General features: G+C 34.5%; 1 protein-coding gene across 1 annotated transcript in view; it reads left to right on the top strand.

Moving 5' to 3' along the window:
- The window catches only part of LOC482849 (disintegrin and metalloproteinase domain-containing protein 5-like), a 134604-nt gene that overhangs the window by 5006 nt on the left and 107436 nt on the right, over nucleotides 1–22162 (top strand). Inside the window, exons 3-8 of the mRNA XM_038560015.1 lie at nucleotides 609–692; nucleotides 1151–1206; nucleotides 3718–3796; nucleotides 4284–4360; nucleotides 5176–5350; nucleotides 6255–6320. Coding sequence (XP_038415943.1) covers nucleotides 609–692; nucleotides 1151–1206; nucleotides 3718–3796; nucleotides 4284–4360; nucleotides 5176–5350; nucleotides 6255–6320 — 537 coding nt within the window. The remainder of the gene's footprint in view (nucleotides 1–608; nucleotides 693–1150; nucleotides 1207–3717; nucleotides 3797–4283; nucleotides 4361–5175; nucleotides 5351–6254; nucleotides 6321–22162) is intronic.

Below are 22162 nucleotides of genomic sequence, written 5' to 3'. Positions count from 1 at the left end.
GGACTTGATCCTGAATCCCGGGATCATGACCTGAGCCGAAGGCAGCTGCCCAACCACTGAGCCACCCAGGCATCCCCAGTGTTAGACATTTTTAATGAGTCACACTTCTTTTATTTTCTTCTTGGTATTTTTTTCTCTGTGCTTCAATCTGAATATTTTCTACTGATCTGTCTTCCTATTCACCAATTCTATCTTCTTCACCATCTGATCTCTCAAACCCTAGCTATTGAATTTTTAATAGCAAGTATTGCAATTTTTCTGTTCTAAAATTTAAATTTATTTATTATATATTCTACCCTTCTGATCTGAAATTCTCTCCTATTTTTCTCATATTTTTCATCATATGTGTTTAATAATAAGGTATTTCTAGAGGGCACAATTCTCAGGATCCTCACCAGATCCCACTTACGTACTTACTTCTAGAGTGCCATTCGAATGACTCTTTTCAGAACATTTACCTGTTGCAAAGAATCATGTTCTACTATAATACAAAGTTAAGGAACTGAAAACTTTTAAGTGGCTATTTCTATTGTTAAAATAATTTTTTAAAATTAGCCAAATAAATAATTTAGTGACTCTTATATTTTCTGTCATCTTCTGTTCTCTAGTCATGTCTCTGCTCCTGCTCTATCCTCTCCTACATTCTATCCAAGAGGAGTTTCATTGCTTATGTGGATAAGCAAAATGCAATGGTACTTATTATTTTATATTGCTAGAAGTGTAGTGCATTTCTTGTAGTGCTATATTTTAGGAGTATCTCTTTCATGGAGCAGGGTAGTTTACTTTTTGGAAGGTCTGGGAGTAAACAAGTGACAAGTTATTTAGAGTAAGGTGGGTTTCTTTGATAGTTTGCCTTAGGCATGGTGAAGAGTGGTATGTGTCTAAGCCAAAAGGTTGCTAAATCATCAGGCAAACTTCTTCCTCAGAAATGTTAGTTAGGGTGAGTAATAGGCCTGTGGGGACTACTACCTAGTTTTCAATTTAGAATTCTGAGGCTTTGAGTATCACAAAGGAAGGGAAGCATATATAATGGTTTTATATAATTATTAATATTGTAAATATCCTTAAAGCATAACTCAGAAATGATACTATTTAGCATATATTATTTTCAAGTATTATTACTAATTTTTCTTGGATACTCATGTTACAGATTGCTTATGTCATTACGATAAAAGGAAAACCATATTTTGTCCATCTCAAAAAGCAGTAAGTAACTATTTTATTCTTTGGTTTCTTGATTTTTAAAAATAGGTATGAATAGAATCATTTCAATTCAAATGTGTATTTGATATCTATATACATGTGATACTTATTATATGTTGATTTCTGGGTAAAATCATAGGCATATAAAGGTAAAACATGGTCCACAGTGAAAGAATTTATATATTAAGACAAATTAACAGAGAAAGGGAGAATTTTATTATAATATGGTAATATAATAACTATGTAGTTTGCATTCTTTGGGAATCATGGAAGATTTTTTCGAAAGAGGTAAAAGATAACTTGTATCTTGAGAGAAGATACCTTGTGAGCTCTGTAAAGAAATGAAGTAATGGGATGCCTGGGTGGCTCAGCAGTTGAGCATTTACCTTCAGCTCAGAGCATGATCCCGGGGTCTGGGATCCAGTTCCGCATTGGGCTCCTTGCAGGAAGCCTGCTTCTACTTCTGTCTGTGTCTCTGCCTCCCTTTCTCTGTGGCTCTCATGAATAAATTAAATATTAAAAAAAAAAGAAAAAAGAAATAATATAGGGGGACATTCTGTTTAGAGGAAATTGTGTGCAAAACATGGAGGCATGAGACAGAGTGGATTCTGTGGTGTGCAAAAGTCCATGTGATTTACTAAAGGACATATTTCTGGAGGATAGAAGTAAAAGATTTTGGAAGGTACGCAGGAGCCAGGTTGTATATAGATCTATAATGCCATGATAAGGATATTGGAAGCCAAAAATGTTTTTAACTATGTACTTTATAATCCCATTGAGATTGTTTTTTTTTAAGGAAGTTGTTTTTTTAAGGAAGCAAAAGTTGAGATAAGGTGTCTAATTATGTGGTTATATAGTAGCTTAGGGGAGTGATGATGGTGTTTTTTTAAGGAAGCAAAAGATGAAATAAGGTGTCTAATTATGTGGTTATATAGTAGCTTAGGGGAGTTGTTTTTTTAAGGAAGCAAAAGTTGAGATAAGGTGTCTAATTATGTAGTTATATAGTAGCTTAGGGGAGTGATGATTGTGGCTTGAGCTATGGCATTGGTCACAGTACTGGAAAGAAAAATTCAATAGACCTCAAAGGTGGATTTGTTAGAGTGATTGAGAAACAGTGAGGCATCTTGGATAATTTAGTTGTTGCTTAAGAAAATGGGTAGGTTATAGTTATTTAAATGATAAACAAGTGAGATTTATGTGTGAGGAAGGGATGAGTTTGGTCTGCAGTGCCTATAAGATATACAGGTGGGTTTTCCCCATTAAGTATATGAATATAGGAATTTGAATTTCTGGGGAGAGATTGTCATTAAGGATATAGATTTAGCAGTAATCAATCATTTGGCTGTAATATAAAAAAAGTGAGCTTATAGAGTGCTTATAAATAGACTAGTGACTAAAGAATGAATCCTGGGAAAGATCAATATTTCTGAGATAAATGTGAAAAAAAGAGCAGCCAACATGGAAGACCAAGCTGGAAGGGTCAGGAAGGTAGGAAGAGAAGCAGAACAATGATGTGTGATATGAGTGAAGTGACTAGACTGAGGGTGAGCATTTTCAAAATGATGTTAGAAATTCAAGGCAATGATTTTAAATTCCCATTTGGATCTGACATTCTGGTGGTTATGAATCTTTTCCAGAGTGGTTTCGGGGTGAATAAGAATTGACAAAGTGGAGAATCTATGTGTAGGGTGCTCTTTTGAGAGACACCATTGAGAAATGAAAATATATAAAGAATAGCTAGAGTAGGACACAAGGTCAAGGGAGAATTATTTGTGAAGATAATGATTTCATAATAAACTTTCAAATAGCATTAGGGTAAAAAAACAGTAGAGAGGAAGAGTTTAAAATTATAGGATTGAAAAAGTATATATCTTCAATATACAGCATAGATAGGATTTGTAGCACAAGTGTGTATAAGGATATGCTTTGAATAATAGAAGTAGTCATCCTCTGGAAATAATGAGGATGGGTACAGGTGATCTGAAACTGAAGTGATGTGGAGGTTATATGGAATGATTGGCAAGAGAGGTGTCAAGTTTCTGAATTGTTACTGAGGAGAATAAAGGAAAATTCTTATCACAGTTGTTGAGAACTTGGTACTTGGCTCAAATTAAAGAATATGAATTTGTAGTAATGACAAGAAAATCTTTTTAAATTCTGTTCTAACCCTAGTTTTTAAATTTAAGATAGGTTTAAAATCTAGAATCAGTGAGAAATAAAGACAAAGATTTTAAAGTTCTATGCTGGAAATTGAAATCTATGTTATTTTACTATTTACCATTTCTAACTATTTGGATTGTTCATTAGCATGCAGGTTAGTTTTATGTTATTATAGTTCAAATGCTTCCCTCAGCACCTGATTTATTGTAAATGACAGAGAAGTATTTGGACAATAGACTACGCAAAGGTAATTGGCACCACCACTCCTCAGTAAAAGGATAATTTGTATTATAAAGAAAAATTTTGTCTATGTTTTGTGTCACAACTTGAGTATCTTTTGTGATTTTTGTCTAGATCATTTTTATCTTCAGTTTCTGTTGTTTACTTTTATGACAAAGATGACATCAAACATTCTAAATCTTTGTTAGCTCAGGTAAGAGGTAACTTCTTACAGATTTCTTACTTTGGATTATCTTTAAAAATGTAAATATTCTGGGGCAGCCCAGGTGGCTCAGCGGTTTAGTGCCGCCTTCAGCCCAGGGCGTGATCCTGCAGACCCAGGATCCTGTCCCATGTCAGGCTCCCTGCATGGAGCCTGCTTCTCCCTCTGCCTGTGTCTCTGCCTCTCTTTCTGTGTCTCTCATGAATAAATAAATAAATAAATAAATAAATAAATAAATAAATAAATAAATAAAATATTTTAAAAAATGTAAATATTCTGAAATTTTCTAGAATATTATTTTACACATTCACTGAAATTGAATGACCTGGACTAGTTTTTATTTCTACCTGACAAAAGTTCATTGGGTAATTGCCCATACATGTTAAAGAACTAAGATAGATAAAGTAATAAATACAAACAACACAACTGGCATATCCATTTTAAAAGTAAGTTATCTGTTCTTGTGTATTTTTTTCAGATGGATTGCAGTTATCATGGATATGTTGCAGGTTTCCCAAATTCTCTTGTGTCACTCAACACTTGTTCAGGACTCAGGTTGTAGCCTATTTAAAGATATCCCATTTGCTGGTATTAGATCCTGCTAGTCCTGTTGATCCTTCGCTTATCTTTTCTAGTTCTATATCTACCTTTGTTATCTCAGTTACCTAAGGAGTGAAACAGAAGTACTGGTAAAATAGAATTGGTTACCTCAGGAGCATTTGTCCCTGATGAAAGGTTACTTGTTGATTCTAACAGGATCTGCTTCTTGAGGCTTTGAGCAGTCTTGAGTGTAAGGGGGTGTTGGTTGGTCTCTCTGTATTTCTTTAGGTTTTCTAGATTTTTTAATGTTTTTATTGATTTCTTAATTTTCTAGAATGGTTGACAATTGCAGAATGCCTAGATCTGACAGATATTTTGTCTCTGCTTCTGGTCGTTTTTAGGCAGGTAATACCATCAGCTAAGTCCACACAAAAAAATGACTTCTGGTATTAAGTGTTGGAAGACTGGGAGCTCAAAAAGAAGAAAAAAACCTAAGACTAAGGAAGAGAGTGCATATAGATGTGACAAGCTTGTTGAGAAAACCTATGCCTTAGGAAGGGGTCCTACCTGTTTAATCACACAGATCCATGTCACTAACATGCTTTCTTTAAGATAATAAAAATATTTCTCTTAGAATATTTGTAATATAAAACAATATGTATCCTTTGGTATTACTGGTCCAGTCCTGAGTTTAACACCTCAATGAATAAAGTAGAGAAACCAAGGTGACTTTAAATGTAAAAATATTCTTTTTGGCCAAAATTTCTCATTAGAATATCATAGTTTTGGTAGAATAATTTCAGACTTGTTTTGATTATTTTAATACTCAGGGGAACATTGCAGCTTAAAAACATCTCATATGGCATTGAACCAATGGAGGCCATATCAGGATTTGTGCACATGATTTATGAAGAAAAACTTGGTAACACTAATATACCTCTATTAGGAGAAAATAGGAGTTACAGCTATGACAGTGCATATTATTATAACAAAGAAAGGTCACAAGTAAGTGTCGACTTTTTAATTTTAACTTATTCCCCATAATTTTGTGAAATGAAAAATACTTTTCAGAGCAAAATTTGATGACTTGCAGATCTTAAGATTATTTTACTTTTTCATGAAGGCCTTCCATGACTTTTAAAATGGATAAAAAATAAAATTCTTCATTGTTTGTTATTAAAGTTTAGTAAGACTTAGGTAATTAATCTTGGAAATGTGAATATAGGATTCAAGAAACTAAAAAAAATTAATTTTCACATGTGGACCTTTGGATAGGTAATGTAAATTACTCCTTTTCCTCAATTAGGCTGATAAATTAGTTGAAAATATCACGTGATCTAGATTTCTAAGTTAAGTTTTGTTTCAGGAGAGTTCAGAAATGAACACTATTAGTGTGGCCTACATGAGGTACATGTAAAACAAAGTGACAAATTCTTCTTCCATAAAGGCCTGTAAACTGCTATAACGTCATAAATAACATTCCAGACTCTAGTGAACTGCCATTGATTGTAAACTTCAGTAATATTTTTCTAAAATTTATTGTTTGCCAGAAGTAGTTTCCTAATAATTGGTAGCAGAAAATCTGCCTATATGGAAGACTACTGTGAAAATTATCACAAGGCAAGAAAGAAAAGATTTATGTTGTAAAGTTAATATTTCCCATTGCAGCTATTGCTAAAATTAACAAATATCTGGATTCTTGTATAGCTTGAGATCTTATTGAACATTCTATTAACCACATACACTTTTTGGAATAGAATTTTCTGAATAGTACTTGGAATTTTGTAGATTGAAGCAGCTTTGTTATGTAATTAGTAGCACCATGTCTTTCAGTTTACCTCTGAATATAATTTCAAATAGAAGGTAAATTTTTGGAAATTCCTCAGGACTCATGTTGTGTGTTTTTCAGAGAACTGAATTTTTCAAGTTATACCCTCAAAATCTTGAAATGTATATTATTGTGGATAAAAATCTGGTAGGTCCTTTTTGTTATTTTAAAATGATTTTAAGCTTTGTCTTTAGCTTGATTTCAGTAATGTAATAACATTTTTAAAACTATTTTTTGATAAATGTTTATTTTGCTTTTGCAATTAATAACTTCTTAAAAATTGTGCATAAGCCGAGTTTGTTAATTCATTTATTTTATGTACAGAATCTCTAATTGCTTTTGTTAAGTAAAGCATTTTTCATTTTTTAAAGCTTGTCAGTCATTTTTTTTTCAAGAGAACTACATCCTCAGTGAAACTCTCAACCCTCACATACAATAATATTTAACTGTTTTGGTTTAATTGAAAGAATAATCTACAAAACCAATATGCTACTTCTAAGTGAGGGGAAAAAACAATTTATCTCTTTTGTTCTCAGTTCTAGGTAAATGAAATAACAGAAAAAAAAATGAACAAAATTTTCATATTGAGGATTCATGATTATACTTCTGACCTTGTATGGGTTAAGGTATTTAGTTTGTATAACATAGGTAGTTAGGAGGTTCTAAGTTATGAGGCTACATTTATTCCAGGTTGGTAAGGTCCAAGGACACCTGTTGGAGACAAAGAATATTTCTCTCTGTAGAAATGAAACTTCAAGCAGGATTCCCACAGGTTATTATCAGCCATATGTGAGCTCAAAATTTATAAGAAAATTAGGTACCATAAACAAGGGTTAGCAAAACAAGAAATAATAGATTTAGATACAGAAAACCTTCAGATATTAAAATTTTAAGACAGAAGTTACAAAAATATTTCATTCCATGAGGGAGTCTGTTGATTCTAGAATAGGTGGATATGAAGCAGGAAAGCTGAGCTAAATATTGGCAGAGGTTACAGAAATTGAAGTAGAAGTAGAAAAGCAGAATTAAGCAAAATCCACAAAAAGAAGTCAATAAAGGGAAAGAAAACCATTATAGAATAAACATTTGTTTCATAAATGTGGGACACATTTAAAAGCTAAGGTTAAGATAAATTTCAACGCAAACATGTAAGTAATTATATTAAGTGTAGAGAAACTAAGTATTGTAGTTAAAAACCAACGATAAAGATTAATTGGAAGCAAAGACAAAGATTATCATGCAAGACACATGTATGCACACATTCTGCCTGAAACCGACATATCTAAAATATGGTACATAATGAAAGTAAAAGACTGTAAAAATATATCATAAAAACAAAACTTCTAAAAAACTTGTTTAACTAGATTAATATCTGACAAAGTAGACTTCAAAATCAGCATAAGTTATCTATTACTACATAGAAAATCACTTCAAAATTTAGATGCTTAAACCAATAACCATTTATTTATTTGGTTGGGAACCCAGAGACCTTTTGGATCTATCAATCTCAAATCCTTTTAACTAATCTGGTACCTTTTATTGATACAGTTATCTTAAAACCTGTGGTCTTTCTTTTCTTTTAATAGGATTACTTTTTAGCCATTTTTTTTCCCTCACAGAGAAAATAATTCATTAAGATTTAAAGGCAGATAGGGATACACTTAAGCAATATCAACTACTTCATTTAAACACAATTTATATTGCTGTGTGGTTGCCAGTATCAGGTATGAGGACTGATTATGGCCTTGGCGCTTGCTAAGCTTCCTTAGCAAGCTTCCCTGGTGCTCTTTCTTGAAACAGTCCACCAGTGAGGAATTACCCATTTCTCTAATTGTTTTCTAATGAATAAGTACAGAGTTTATTATGTTTCATAGTAAACTAGATTTAGCAGTTGTACATAGTTTGGAGTCAGATCTAGCATTGAATCCTAGTTTTCTTTATTCTTTTATTGTAATAAAAAGCATGTAACATTAAATTTACCATACTAACCATTTTTAAACGTATAGTTCAGTAGTGTTAAGTATATTCACATTGTTTAACAAATCTCTGAACCTTTTCATCCTGAAAATACTCTATGCTCATTAAACACTATCCCCAGCCCCCACCCTGCGCTCCCTCTTCCATCCTGAGCAAACACCTTTCTATTTTCTATTTCTATGATTTTGACTTCAAACACTCCATGATTTATATGAGTGGAATCATAGAGTATTTGAAGTTTTGTGACTGGCTTATTTTGCTTTGCATAATGTCCTCAGGTTTGGCGCAGGGGTTTGGCGCCTGCCTTTGGCCCAGGGCGCGATCCTGGAGACCCGGGATCGAATCCCACGTCAGGCTCCCGGTGCATGGATCCTGCTTCTCCCTCTGCCTGTGTCTCTGCCTTTCTCTCTCTCTCTCTCTCTCTCTGTGACTATCACAAATAAATTAAAAAAAAAAATTAAAAAAAAAAAGAGTTTTAATTCATGTTGTAGCATGTGACAGAATTATCTTCCTTTTTAAGGCTGTGAATATCTCATTGCATGTTATATACCACATTTTCTTTACCCAGTCTTCTGTAATGTACGTTTGGGTTTCTTTTACCTTCAGACTAGTGTGAAAAATGCTGCAAGGAACATAAATATCTAAATACCTCTTTGAGATCTTGCTCTGAATTTTTTGGGTGTACACCCAGAAGCTAGATTGTTAGAAGATATGTTAATTCTATGTTTAATTTTTTTGAGTAACTGCCATACTTTTTCCATTATTAATATTTCTATTATTAAATAATTCTAAAATTGTTTTTTGTTGTTGAGTTATAGGATTTTTTTATATTCTAGATACTAACTTATCAGATATGTGGTTTGCAAATGTTTTCTTCTATTCTGTAGGTTAACTTTTCATTCTGTTGATTGTTTCCTTTGATGCATAAAAGTTAAGTTTAATGTAATCCCATTTGTTTATTTTTACTTTTGTTGTCTGTGTTTTTGGTGTCATATCCAAAAAATGATTGCCAAATCCAATGTCCTGAAGGTTTTCTTCTATGCTTTTTTCTAGGAGTTTTATCACTTTCGGTCTTACATTTTATTTATGCCTTTAATCAATTTTGAGTTTACTTTTGTATATGATTTAAAGGACCAGGGATCCCTGGGTGGTGCAGCGGTATGGCGCCTGCCTTTGGCCCAGGGCGTGATCCTGGAGACCCGGGATCGAATCCCACGTCGGGCTCCCGGTGCATGGAGCCTGCTTCTCCCTCTGCCTGTGTCTCTGCCTCTCTCTCTCTCTGTGACTATCATAAATAAATAAATAAAAATTTAAAAAAAATAAAGGACCAAATTCACTCTTTTGGATGTAGAGATAGTTTTTCTAGTGCCATTTGTTGAAGCCACTTTCCATTTTCCACTGTGTATATTGGCACCTGTGTTGAAAATCATTTGGCCACATATACCCAGGGCTTTATTTCTGGATACTCTTTTCTATTTCATTCATCCATATATCTGTCTTTATGCCAGTACCTTATAGTTTTGATTACTGCTGCTTTGTAGTATGTCTTGAAATCAGGAAGTGAGATTTTTCTTTTAGGCTATTTTTAAAATCAGGAAGTAAGATTCTTCTTTTAGGCTATTTTTTCTATTTTTGCAAAATATGCCATTGGGATTTTGATAAGGATTGCAGTGCATTTGTAGATAGCTTCTTTGGGTAGTTTGGGCATTTTAACACAATGAAGTCTTCAGGTTCACGAGCATGAGACGTCTTTCCTTTTGTCTGCATGTTCTTTGATTCCCTTTAACCAATGTCTTTAGTTTTCATTGTGCAAGTCTTTCACCTCATAAGTTAAGTCTATTCTTAAGAATTTTATCCATTTTGGTGCTATAGAAAAAGGGAGCATTTTCTTAATTCCTTTTTGTGATTGGTCATGTTAGTGTATAGAGACAACTGATTTTTAATGTTGATTTTATATCCTGTAACTGCTGAAATTGTTTCCTAACTCCAACATTTTTTTTTTTTTGTGGAATCTGTAGGATTTTCTACATATAAAATCATATTAATGAACAGAGATGATTTTACTTCTTTATTTCTCTTTTGAATGCCTTTTTTTTCTTTTTCTTTTCTAAATCCTATAGTTAGGACATCTAATACTATGTTGAATAGTGTGGGAGGGTAGGCATGGTCGCCTTTTTCCTGTTCTTAGAAAAAAATTAGTCAGTCTTTACTATTAAGTGTGATAATAGCTGTAATGATATATGGCTTTTATTATGTTGAGGTACTTCTATTACTAGTGTGTTAGATGTTTTTGTGATGAAATAGTGCTGAATTTTGTCACTTTTTTGACATCAAATGATCAAGTGGGGTTTTTTTTGTCCGTTTTATTAATATGTGGTATTACATTGATTTTTTAATATGTTAAATCAATCTTATGTTTCAGGTATAAATCCCACTTTGTCATTATGTATGATCCTTTTAATGAACTGTTGTCAAATTCATTTTACTAGCATTTTATTAATGATTTTTGCATTAATATTCACCAAGGATAATTGACTTCTATTTTTCTTGTAGTGTCTTTACCTGGCTTTGCTGGTATCAGGATAATGCTGACCTCATAGAATGAGTTTGGAAATGTTTTTCTCTTCTACAATTCTTAGAAAGAGCTGGGGGGGGCAGTTAGTGTTAGTTTTTATTTAAATGTTTGGTAGAATTCTCTAGTGAATTTTTTAAAAAAAGATTTTATTTATTTATTCATGAGAGACACACAGAGAGAGGCAGAGACATAGGCAGAGGGAGAAGCAGGCTCCTCACAGGGAGGCCAATGCAGACTCAATCCTAGAACCCCGGGATCACGACCTGAGCCAAAGGCAGACATTCAATCACTGAGCCACCCAGGTGCCCCTCTCCAGTGAATACATTTGGTCCTGAGCTTTTCTTTATTGAGAAGTTTTTGATTACTGATCCAATATCACTACTCTTTATTTGTCTGGTCATATTTTTTTTATTTCTTTGTGATTCAGTCTTGATATAAATTTGGTCTTGGTAGGAATTTATCTTTTTCTTATAGGCTATCCAATTTGTTAGCATATAATTATTCTTAGTGGTCTTATAATCCTTTTTATTTCTATGACATCAGTTGTAATGTCCACTCTTCATTTCTGTTTTATTTATCTGTGCTTTTTTAAAATTATTAATTCAAAAAACCAACTCCTGTTTTCATTAATTTTAAAAATTGTTTTTCTATTCTTTCATTTTTCTCTCTTTTATTCTTTATTATTTCCTTCCTTCTGTTAACTTTTAGTTTCATATCTTCCTCAACTTACCATGGTGTTATGGGCTGATAAACCTATTATAAGTTGGAAATAAAAGTAAAAAACGCACCTAATACAACTAATCTACCAAACATCATTACTTTTCTAGACTACCTTAAACATGTCAGAACACTTCCATTAGCCTACAGTGAGCAAAATCATAAAGTGTCTAATATCTCATGTAATATATTGAATATTGTACTGAAAGTATAAAACAGAATGATTGTATAGGTAAAATTTTCTCCCAGGAAAAGATCCACATTCAATCAAAGTATGGTTTCTACTGAATGTGCATCACTCTTGTATCGTTGTAAAGTAGAAAAATTGTTCATCAATCTGCCACAAGTTGGCAATCATCTGTAGTTTGTTTTTATGTTTTGGAGTTCCTTGAGGTAAAAAGTTAGGTTGTTAATTTGAGAACTTTATTATTTTTTTATAAATTTATTTTTTATTGGTGCTCAATTTGTCAACATATAGAATAACACCCAGTGCTCATCCCGTCAAGTGCCCCCCTCAGTGCCCGTCACCCAGTCACCCCCACCCCCCACCCACCTCCCCTTCCACCACCCCTAGTTCATTTCCCAGAGTTAGGAGTCATTCATGTTCTGTCTCCCTTTCTGATATTTCCCACTTATTTTTTCTCCCTTTCCCTTTATTCCCTCTCACTACTTTTTATATTCCCCAAATGAATGAGACCATATAATGTTTGTCCTTCTCTGATTGACTTATTTCACTCATAATACCCTCTTGCTTCGATGTGGATGGAACTGGAGGGTATTATGCTGAGTGAAATAAGTCAATCAGAGGAGAACTTGGTTATTTTTTTAATGTAAGCACTTTCTCTATAAGCATCCATATTAGTACTGTTTTCACTGCATCCCATTATTTTGGAATGTTGTATTTTGCTTTCATTTACCTCCAGATATTTTCTCAGTCCCTTGTGACTTCTTCTTTAACCCATTGGTTATTTATTATTATTATTTTTAACCCATTGGTTATTTAAGATTGAGTTAACTTCCACGTATTTGTGGATTTTCCTGTTTTCCTTCTATTTCTAGTTTCATTTTATTGTGGTCAGAGAAGATACTTGGTATCGTATCAGTCTTCTTATATTTGTTAAGACTGTTTTATGGCCTAACATGTATTTATACTGCAGATTGTTCCATGTGTCCTTTAGAAGAATGTATATGCTGCTGTTGAGCATTCTGTATATGTCTGTCAATTGGTTTATAGTATATTTAAATCTGTTTCCTTATTGATTTAAGTCTGGTTGTTCTAGCTATAACTTGATCATGGCAAATGAATTTTAATGTGCTGCTGAATAGCTGAATTTGCTAGTATTTTATTGACAATTTTCCATCAATACTCAACAGGAATGTTGATGTGTACTTTTCTTATAGGGCCCTTATTTGGCTTTGCTATCAGGGTAATGCAGGCTTCATAAAATGAATTTGAGATTGTTCCAACATCTTTGATTTTGTTTTTGGCAGAGTTTGAGAAGAATTGGTGTTAATTCTTCTATTTGGTAAAATTCACCAGTGAGGTAATCTAGTCCTGAACTTTTCTTCACTGGGACATTTTTTAAAATTATTGATTCAATCTCCTTTTTGTTATTGCTCTACTCAGATATTTTATTTCTTCCTGATTAAGTCTTTGTGGGTTGTATTTTTTTAATTGAAGTATAGTTGATATATAATGCTATATTAGTTTTAGGGGTATAATATAGAGATTGGACAATTATATACATAATGCATGCTCACCATGGTAAGTGTAGTTACCATCTGTCACTATACAAAGTTATTATAATATTATTGACTAAGGTCTCTATGCTGTGCTTTCCATCCCCATGTCTTATTTATTTTATAATGAGAATTTTATCTCTTAATCCCCTTCACATGTTTTGCCCATATACTTGACCCTCCTCCTTTCTGGCAACCACCAATATTGTTCTCTGTATTTGTGAGTCTGGTTCTGTTTTTTGTTTGTTTGGGTTTTTTAATTTTGTTTTGTTTTTTTTTTTTTTTTTTGATTCCTCATATGAATGAAATCATGCAGTATTTGAAGTACTTGAAGTCTGGAATTGTGATGCATCAGCTTTCCTTTTCTTTTTCAAGATTGTTTTGGTTATTCAGTGTCTTTTGTGGTTCCATAAAATTTTGGGATTGTTTGTTCCAGCTCTGTGAAAAATGCTGTTGGTATTCTGATAGGGATTGCATTAAATGTATAGATTGCTTTGGGTAGTAGAGACATTTAAACAATATTTGTTCTTCCAATCCATGAACATGGAATGTTTTTCCATTCTTTGTGTCCTCTTTAATTTTTTTTTTCGTAAGTGTTGTATAGTTTTCTCAGCATAGATCATTTCCCTCTTTGATTAGGTTTATTCCTAAGTATCTTATGCTTTTTTGGTGAAGTTGTAAATGGGATAAATTCTTTGACTTCTCTTTCTGCTGCTTCATTATTGGTGTATAGAAATGAAACAGATTTCTGTACATTGATTTTTTGTCCTGGGACTTTAGTGAATTTGCATATCAGTTCTAATAATTTTTTGGTGGAATCTTTTGGGTTTTCTACATAAAGTATTATGTTGTCTGCAAACAGTGAAAGTTTGACTTCTTTCTTGCCAGTTTGGATGCATTTCTTTTTATTGTCTGATCCCCGAGGCTAGAACTTCCAGTATTGTATTAAATAACAGTGGCAAATATGGACATCACTGTCTTATTCTTGACCACAGAGGGAAAACTCTCAGTTTTTTGACATTGAGGATATTAGCTGTGGGGTTTTTGTAGATGGCCTTTATGATATTGAAGTATGTTCATTATACCACTACTTTGTGGATGTTTTCATCAAGAATGGATGTTGTACTTTGTCAAATGTTTTTCTGCATCTATTAAAAGGATCATACGGTTCTTATCCTTTGTTTTACTAATTTGGTGTATCACATTAGTTTGTGAATATTGAACCAGCCCTGCAGTCCAGGAATAAATTGCACTTGACTGTGGTTAATGTATTTTTTTTAATGTACTGTTGGATTTGATTTGCTAGTATTTTGCTGAGAATTTTTGCATCCATGTTCATTAGGGACATTGGCCTGCAATTCTCTCCTTCAGTGGAGTCTTTGTCTGGTTTTAGAATCAGGGTAATGCTGACCTCATAGAATGAACTTGGAAGTTTTCCTTCCACATCTGTTATTTGGAATAGTTTGGGAAGAATAGGTATTAACTCAGGTTTATATGGTTTTTAGAATTCCTCTGTCAAGCCATCTGGTCCTGGACTTTTTGTTTATTGGGAGATTTTTCATTACTAATTTGATTTCTTTGCAAATTATCAGCCTGTTTGACTTTTCTGATTCTTTAGGTTCAGTTTTGGAGTTTCTGTGTTTCTAGGAATTTATCCATTTCTTTACAATTGCCTAATTTGTTGGCATATAATTTTTCATAATGTTCTCTTATAATTGTTTGTATTTCTGTGGTATTGGTTGTGATTTCTCCTCTCTCATTCATGACTTTATTTATTTCCATCCTCTCTCTCTCTCTCTCTCTCTCTCCATCTTTTGATAAGTCTAGCTAGGGGTTTATAAATTTTAATTTTTAATAATTTTAATATTTTTTTTCAAAGAACCAGTTTCTGGTTTCATTGATGTGTTCTACTCTATTTTGTTTGTTTCTTTTTTACTCTAAGCTTTAATATTTCCTTTCTTCTGCAGGCTTTAGTCTTCATTTTTTTGTTCTTTTTCTAGCTCCTTTAAGTGTCAGAATAGATTATGTATTTGAGATTTTTCTTGATTTTTTAGGTAGACTTGAATTGCTATATACGTCCCTCTTTGGACTGCCTTTGCTGCCTTCTAAAGGTTTTGGACCATTGCGCTTTCATTTTCCTTTGTTTCCATATATCTTTAAAATTTCTTCTTTAATTTCCTGGCTAATTCATTTATTCTTTAGTAGGATGTCCTTTAATGTCAATGTATTTGTGATCTTTCTGAACTTTTTCTTATGGTTAACTTCAAATTTCAGAGCATTGTGGTCTGAAAATATGCATGGGATCATCTCTATTTTTTGACCTCCTGAGGGCTGATTTATGTCCTAGTATGCTATCTACTCTGGAGAATGTACCATGTACACTGGTAAAGAATGTATATTCTGTTGTTTTAGGATGAAATGTTCTGAATATATGCGTTAAGTCCATCTGGTCCATTGTGTCATTCAAAACCTTTGTTTCCTTGTAGATTTTCGGCTTTGATAATCCGTCCATTGCTGTAAGTGGGATGTCAAAGTCCCCTACTATTATTGTGTTATTATCAATGAATTCCTTTATGTTTGTTATTATTTTATAGATATGGGTGCTCCTAAGTTAGAGGCATAAATATTTACAATTGTTAGATCTTCTTTTGGATAGACCTCTTTATTATGATGTTGTGGGCACTTCTTCATCTCTTTTCATAGTCTTTGGTTTAAAATCTAGAGTGTCTTATATAAGACACTTATATAAGACATCATGAAACTATGATGGTTGTTCTCCTATTGTCTTACTTCACTTAGCATAATACCCTCCAGTTCCATCCATGTCGAAGTAAATGGTGGGTATTCATCCTTTCTGATAGCTGAGTGACATTCCACTGTATATAGAGAACACATCTTTATCCATTCATCTGTTGAAGGACACCATGGCTCCATCCACAGTTTGGCTATTGTGGACATTGCTGCTATAAACATTGGGGTGCAGGTGTCCTGTCATTTCACTACATCTGTATCTTTGGGGTAAATACCAACTAGTACAATTGATAGTTCATAGGGTAGCTCTGTTTTAACTTTTTGAGGAACCACCACACTGCTTTCCAGAGTGGCTGTACCAGTTTGCATTCCAACCAACAGTACAAGAGGGTTCCCCCTTCTCCACATCCTCTCCAACTTCTGTTGTTTCCTGTCTTGTTAATTTTCGCCATTCTCACTGGTGTGAAGTGGTATCTCATTGTGGTTTTGATTTGTATTTCCCTGAAGGCAAGTGATGCAGAGCATTTTCTCATGTGCTTGTTGGCCAAGTGTATGTCTTCTTTGCTGAAATGTCTGCTCATGTCTTTTGCCCATTTCATGATTGGATTTTTTGTTTCTTGGGTGTTGAGTTTAATAAGTTCTCTATAGATCTTGAATACTAGCACTTTATCTGATATGTCATTTGCAAATACCTTCTCCCATTCTGTCTTTTAGTTTTGTTGAGTGTTTCTTTTGCTGTGCAGAAGCTTTTTATTTCTGATTAAGCCCCAGTAGTTCATTTCTGGCTTGTTTCCTTTCCCATCACAGATGTATCTTGCAAGAAGTTACTGTGGCCAAGTTCAAAAAGGTTGTTGCCTGTGTTCTTCTCTAGGATTTTGATGGATTCTTGTCTCACATAATTTATATCTTTCATCCATTTTGAGTTTATCTTTGTGTATTATGTAAGAGAGTGGTCTAGTTTCATTCTTCTACATGTGGCTATCCAATTTTCCCAACATCAGTTACTAAAGAGACTTTCTTTTTTTCCAGTGGATTTTCTTTCCTGCTTTGCCAAATATTAGTTGACCAAAGAGTTGAGTGCCCATTTCTGGGTTCTCTGTTCTGTTCCATTGGTCTAAGTGTCCGTTTATGTGCCAGTGCCATATATCTTGACAATCACAGTTTTGTAATACAGCTTGAAGTCAGGCATTGTGATACCCCTGACATTGGTTTTCTTTTTCAATATTCCCTGGCTATTCAGGGTCTTTTCTGATTTCATTCAAGTCTTAAGATGATTTGTTCCAACTCTGTGAAGAAAGTCCATGGTATTTTTTTAAGATTTTATTTATTTATTCATGAGACATAGAGAGAAAGAGAAAGGTAGAGACACAGGCAGAGGGAGAAGCAGTCTCCATTCAGGGAGCCTGATGTGGGACTCGATCCCAGGACTCCAGATGATTCACATCCTGGGATGAAGGCAGCGCTAAACAGCTGAGCCACCCAGGCTGCCCAGTCCATGGTATTTTGATAGGGATTGCATTTAATGTGTAAATTACCCTGGGTAGCATAGACATTTTCAAAGCATACCCTATTGTAGCATAGATATTTATTATTCCAATTGTGAGCATGGAATGTTATTCCATCTCTTTGTGTCTTAGTTTCTTTCAGAAGTGTTCTGTAGTTTTTAGGGTATGGATCCTTTACCTCTTTGGTAAGGTTTCTTCCCAGGTATCTTATGGTTTTGGGTGCAATTGTAAATGGGATTTATTCCTTAATTTCTCTTTCTTCAGTCCACTGTTAGTGTATAGTAGTGCCGCTGATTTCTGTGCATTGTTTTTGTACCTGCCACATTGCTGAATTGCTGTATGACTTCTAGCAATCTTAGGGTTGAATCTTTTGGATTTTCTATATACAGTGTCATGTCATCTGTGAAGAGGGAGAGTTTGACTTCTTTGCCAATTTGAATGCCTTTTATTTCTTTTTGTTGTCTGATTGCTGAGGCTAGGACTTCTGGGTCTTGAGAGGTTTTGATGACTGCCTCAATTTCCTCGCTAGTTATTGGTCTGTTCAGGTTTTCTATTTCTTCTTGTTCAAGTTTTGGTAATTTGTGGTTTTCCATAAATGCATCCCTTTCTTCTAGATTGCCTAATTTGTTGGCATATAGCTGTTTATAATACATCTTTAAAATTGTTTGTATTTCCTTGGTATTGGTTGTGATCTCTTTCATTCGTGCTTTTATTAATTTGAGTCTTTTTTTCTTTTCTTTTTAATAAGACTGGCTAGGGGCTTATCTATCCTACTAATTCTTTCAAGGAACCAGCTCCTGGTTTTATTAATCTATTCTAAAGTTCTTCTAGTCTCTATTTCATTGAGTTTTGCTCAAATCTTTGTTATCTCTCTTCTTCTGTTTGGTGTAGGTTTTACTTCCTGTTCCAGTTCCTTTAGGTGTGACGTTAGCTTGTGTATTTGAATTTTTTCCAATTTTTTGAGGAAGGCTTGTATTGTGATGTATTTCCCTCTTAGAACCAGTTTTGCTGTGTCCGAGATTTTGAACGCTTCTATCTTAATTTTCATTAGTTTCTGTGAATCTTTTAATTTTTCTCTAATTTCCTGGTTGACCCATTCATCTTTTAGTAGGATGCTCTTTAACTTCCATGTGTTTGAGTTTCTTCCAAATTTCTTCTTGTGATTGAATTCTAGTTTCATTTTTTTTTTTTTGAATTCTAGTTTCAAAGCATTTTTGTCTGAAATTATGCAAGGGATTTCCCCAATCTTTTGCTATTGGTTGAGACCTGATTTATGACCTAGTATGTGGTCTATTCTGGAAAAAGTTCTAAGTGTACTTAAGATTGTGTATTCACTTGTGTTTGCATGGAAGGTTCTGTATATATCTGTCAAATCTATTTGGTCCAGTGTATCATTTAAGGCTTTGTTTCTTTGGTAATGTTCTGCTTAGAAGATCTGTCATTTATTGAAAGTGCCGTGTTGAAGTCTCCCACTATTAGTGTATTGTTATATAAGTATCTCTTTACTTTGGTTATTAATTGATTGATATACTTGGTGGCTCCCACATTAGAGGAATAAATATTCATGATTGTTAGGTCTTCTTGTTGGATAGACCCCTTAAGTATGATATAGTGTCCCTTTTCATCTCTTACCATAGTCTTTGGTGTAAACTTTAATTTTTCTGATATGAGGTTTGTTACTCCAGCTTTCTTTTGAGGACCATTTTAATGGTAAATGGTTCTCCACCCCTTCATTTTCAGCCCGGAGGTGTCCTTAGGTCTAAAATGAGTCTCTTGTAGACAGGATATAGATGGGTATTGCTTTTTTATCCAGTCCAATACCCTGCATCTTTTGATGGGATCATTTAGTCCATTCACGTTCAGAGTAATTATTGAAAGATATGAATTTAGCATCATCGTAATACCTATTCAATAGTTCCTGTTTTTGTAGATTATGTCTTTGGGCATCCCCTTTCTTTTACAGAGTTCCCCTTAATATTTCTTGCAGAGCTGGTTTGGTGATCACATATTCTTTCAGTTTCTACCAATCTTGAAGCTCTTTATCTCTCCATTCTGAATGAGAGCCTTGCTGGATAAAGTATTCTTGGCTGCATGTTCTTCTCATTTAGTACCCTGACCCTGAATATATCCTGCTAGCCCTTTCTGGCCTGCCAGGTCTCAGTGGAGAGCTGTTAATCTAATATTTCTCCCCATATAATTTAAGAATGTCTTTTCTTGCACTGCTTTAAGAATTTTCTCTTTATCTTTGAAATTTGTAAGTTTTGCTATTAAGTGTCAAGGTGTTGAACGATTTTTATTGATATTTTTATGGGTCCTCTCTATCTATTGGATCTGAATGCCTGTTTCTTTCCCCATATTTGGGAAGTTCTCAGCTATGATGCTCAAATAAATTTTGTGGTCCTCTCTCTCTCTCTCTCAGCCTCTTCTGGAATCCCAATTAGACATATATTCTTCCTTTTCAAGTCAATTATTTTCCTAAGCCTTTCTTCATGGGCTCTTGTTTTTTTTGTTTTTCCTCAGTTTCCTTTCCTTACCAACTTGTCTTCTGTGCTACTCACTCTCTCTTCCACCTCATTAACCCTAGCAGTTAGAACAACCAGTTTGGATTGCATCTCATTTAATCTATTTTTAATTTTGGCCTGATTAAATCTTAGTTCTGCAGTAACGAAATCTCTAAAGTCCTTTATGCTTTTTTTCCTGAGCCACCATTAGTTTTACAATTGTACTTTTGGATTGATTTTCTGACATCATATTTAAATCCAAATTCTGCAACTGTTGCAGAGAGAACCGTTTCTCATTCTTTGTCTTGTGGTGAGTTCTTCTTTCTTGTCATTTTGTCCAGTGCAGAGCGGCTGTATGAGTGGCCTTAAACAATAATATCTATCACAACCTAAATAAAATACACCCTAGATGATTCTAAGAGGTCAGAGACCAGAAAATAAAAGAAAAAGAAAACAGTGCAAAATAAAGCAGAAGGACCACTAATGTAAAAAAAATTTTAAAACAAAGTAGTGAAAATAAATAGCTGGTAAAATATTGTTAAGTTGGGAAAGAGAAAAAATATTGGAAATTTTTAGTCTGATATAAAAATGATTTGTAATGGAAAAAGAAAAAGAAGAAGAGGGGGAAAGGGACCCTCTAGTTCTATATGCTATTTCTCTCAGTCCTAGAGCTTTCCAATGCTTCTTGGTCAGTAAATTTGCTCTTCCCTTGTTCTTTCAGCAGTTCTCCTAGGGTAGGAGCCTTCTGTGCTGATTCTCAGGTGTCTGTGCCTGGGTGGAGATGCCTGCCCTTTTCCACATACTGGGAGTGAGATGTTGATCCTGTGAGACCTTTGTTTTCTAGAAGCCCCACCTCCTCCAGGCACAAGGTGAAACAAAGAGGAAAAACAACAATGGTGGGGCCAGATTTCCAGCTTTGAAGTTGAGCTCCCCGTGAGTAACTAACTGTAGTCTCCCAGTCTGCACTGGCCTAGATGCTCTTGGGGTGCTGGTGCACTGATCTGCACAGCTTGGGGTGCCCAGTGGCAGGAGAGTCCTTGCTGTTCTGTGCCCTCCCTGCTTCCACCTGTCCCAGGGGGCACAAAGGATCCCCTGCTTTTTCCACTTGGGCACCCTGGGATCTGGGCCCTGTATCGCTGGACCTGTGCTCCCAGGGAGCTCCTCTCCTGAAGGGAATGTGGCACACACACCTCCATCTGAAGCCATGCTCTAGGCTACAGGGAGCTCTGGAGCCCCTGATCTAACTGACTGGGTTCTCACAAATGCCCTGGAGAGCTGTGGTGCTCCAGCCCTTTATTGATATTGGAAGTCATTTTGTGGTGAGCTTTCCCCCAGGTGCTCCTCCTCTTATAGTGACTCCAGGAATCTTGAGGCTTCACTGCCTCTCCTGCGATTCTGCCTCATTTCCCTGCTAAGCTCGCCTCTGTCAGGGAAAACTCAGGGCAGATTTTTAAAGTTCCCGCTTTTCCAGGGCTGGACTTTCTGCCTGGAGGCTCCTCTTTAGCCCAGCTATTTGTTGTTTCCCTCCCCCACTTTATTCTTTTTTATTTTATTTTTCCACTTTCCTACCTAGTTAGAGGTGAAAATTTCTATGTAGCATTCCAGTTGCTCTCTCTTTAAATCTCAGGTTGAATTCACAGGTATTCAGGATGTTTTAAAAGTTATCTAGGTAAGTTTGTGGAGCCAGGTGAGTTGAGGACCCCTACTCTTCTGCCATCTTGCCCCTCCAACAGATATTGTTTCTTTTTAAGTCCTGTAGACTTTCCTCACTTTTTCATTCTTTGTTTTTTTGATCCTCTGGATAATTTAAAATGCCCTATTTTGGGGATCATGAATCTTTCTTCTGCATGGTAAAGTCTGCTGCTCTTGGAGTCCTCTATTGAACTCTTCAGTTAAGTTGTATTTTTCAGGTTCGATATGTCATTTTTAAAAATGATTTCTATTTGTTGAATTCCTCATTTTGTTTATGCATTGTTTTCCTAATTTTATTTGCATGTTCTTGTGGTTCACTAAGCTTCTTTAAGGCAATTACACCAAATTCTCTGACAGTTTGTAGATCTCTATATCATTGTGATGAGTTATTGGAGCTCTATTAGTTTCCTTTGGTGGTACCTTGTTTTTCCAAATTTTCATGATCTTGATTCCTTATGTCAGTATCTTCCCATTGAATAAGTGATTTTTTTCCTCCCAGATTTTATAGGTTGCTTTAGTAGAGATAGTCAT

The sequence above is a fragment of the Canis lupus genome, chromosome 16 (assembly GCF_011100685.1).
Source record: "Canis lupus familiaris isolate Mischka breed German Shepherd chromosome 16, alternate assembly UU_Cfam_GSD_1.0, whole genome shotgun sequence".
Classification (NCBI taxonomy): Eukaryota; Metazoa; Chordata; class Mammalia; order Carnivora; family Canidae; genus Canis; species Canis lupus.
Note: the sequence above shows the minus strand (reverse complement) of the source record. Positions and strands in the feature narration are given on the sequence as shown.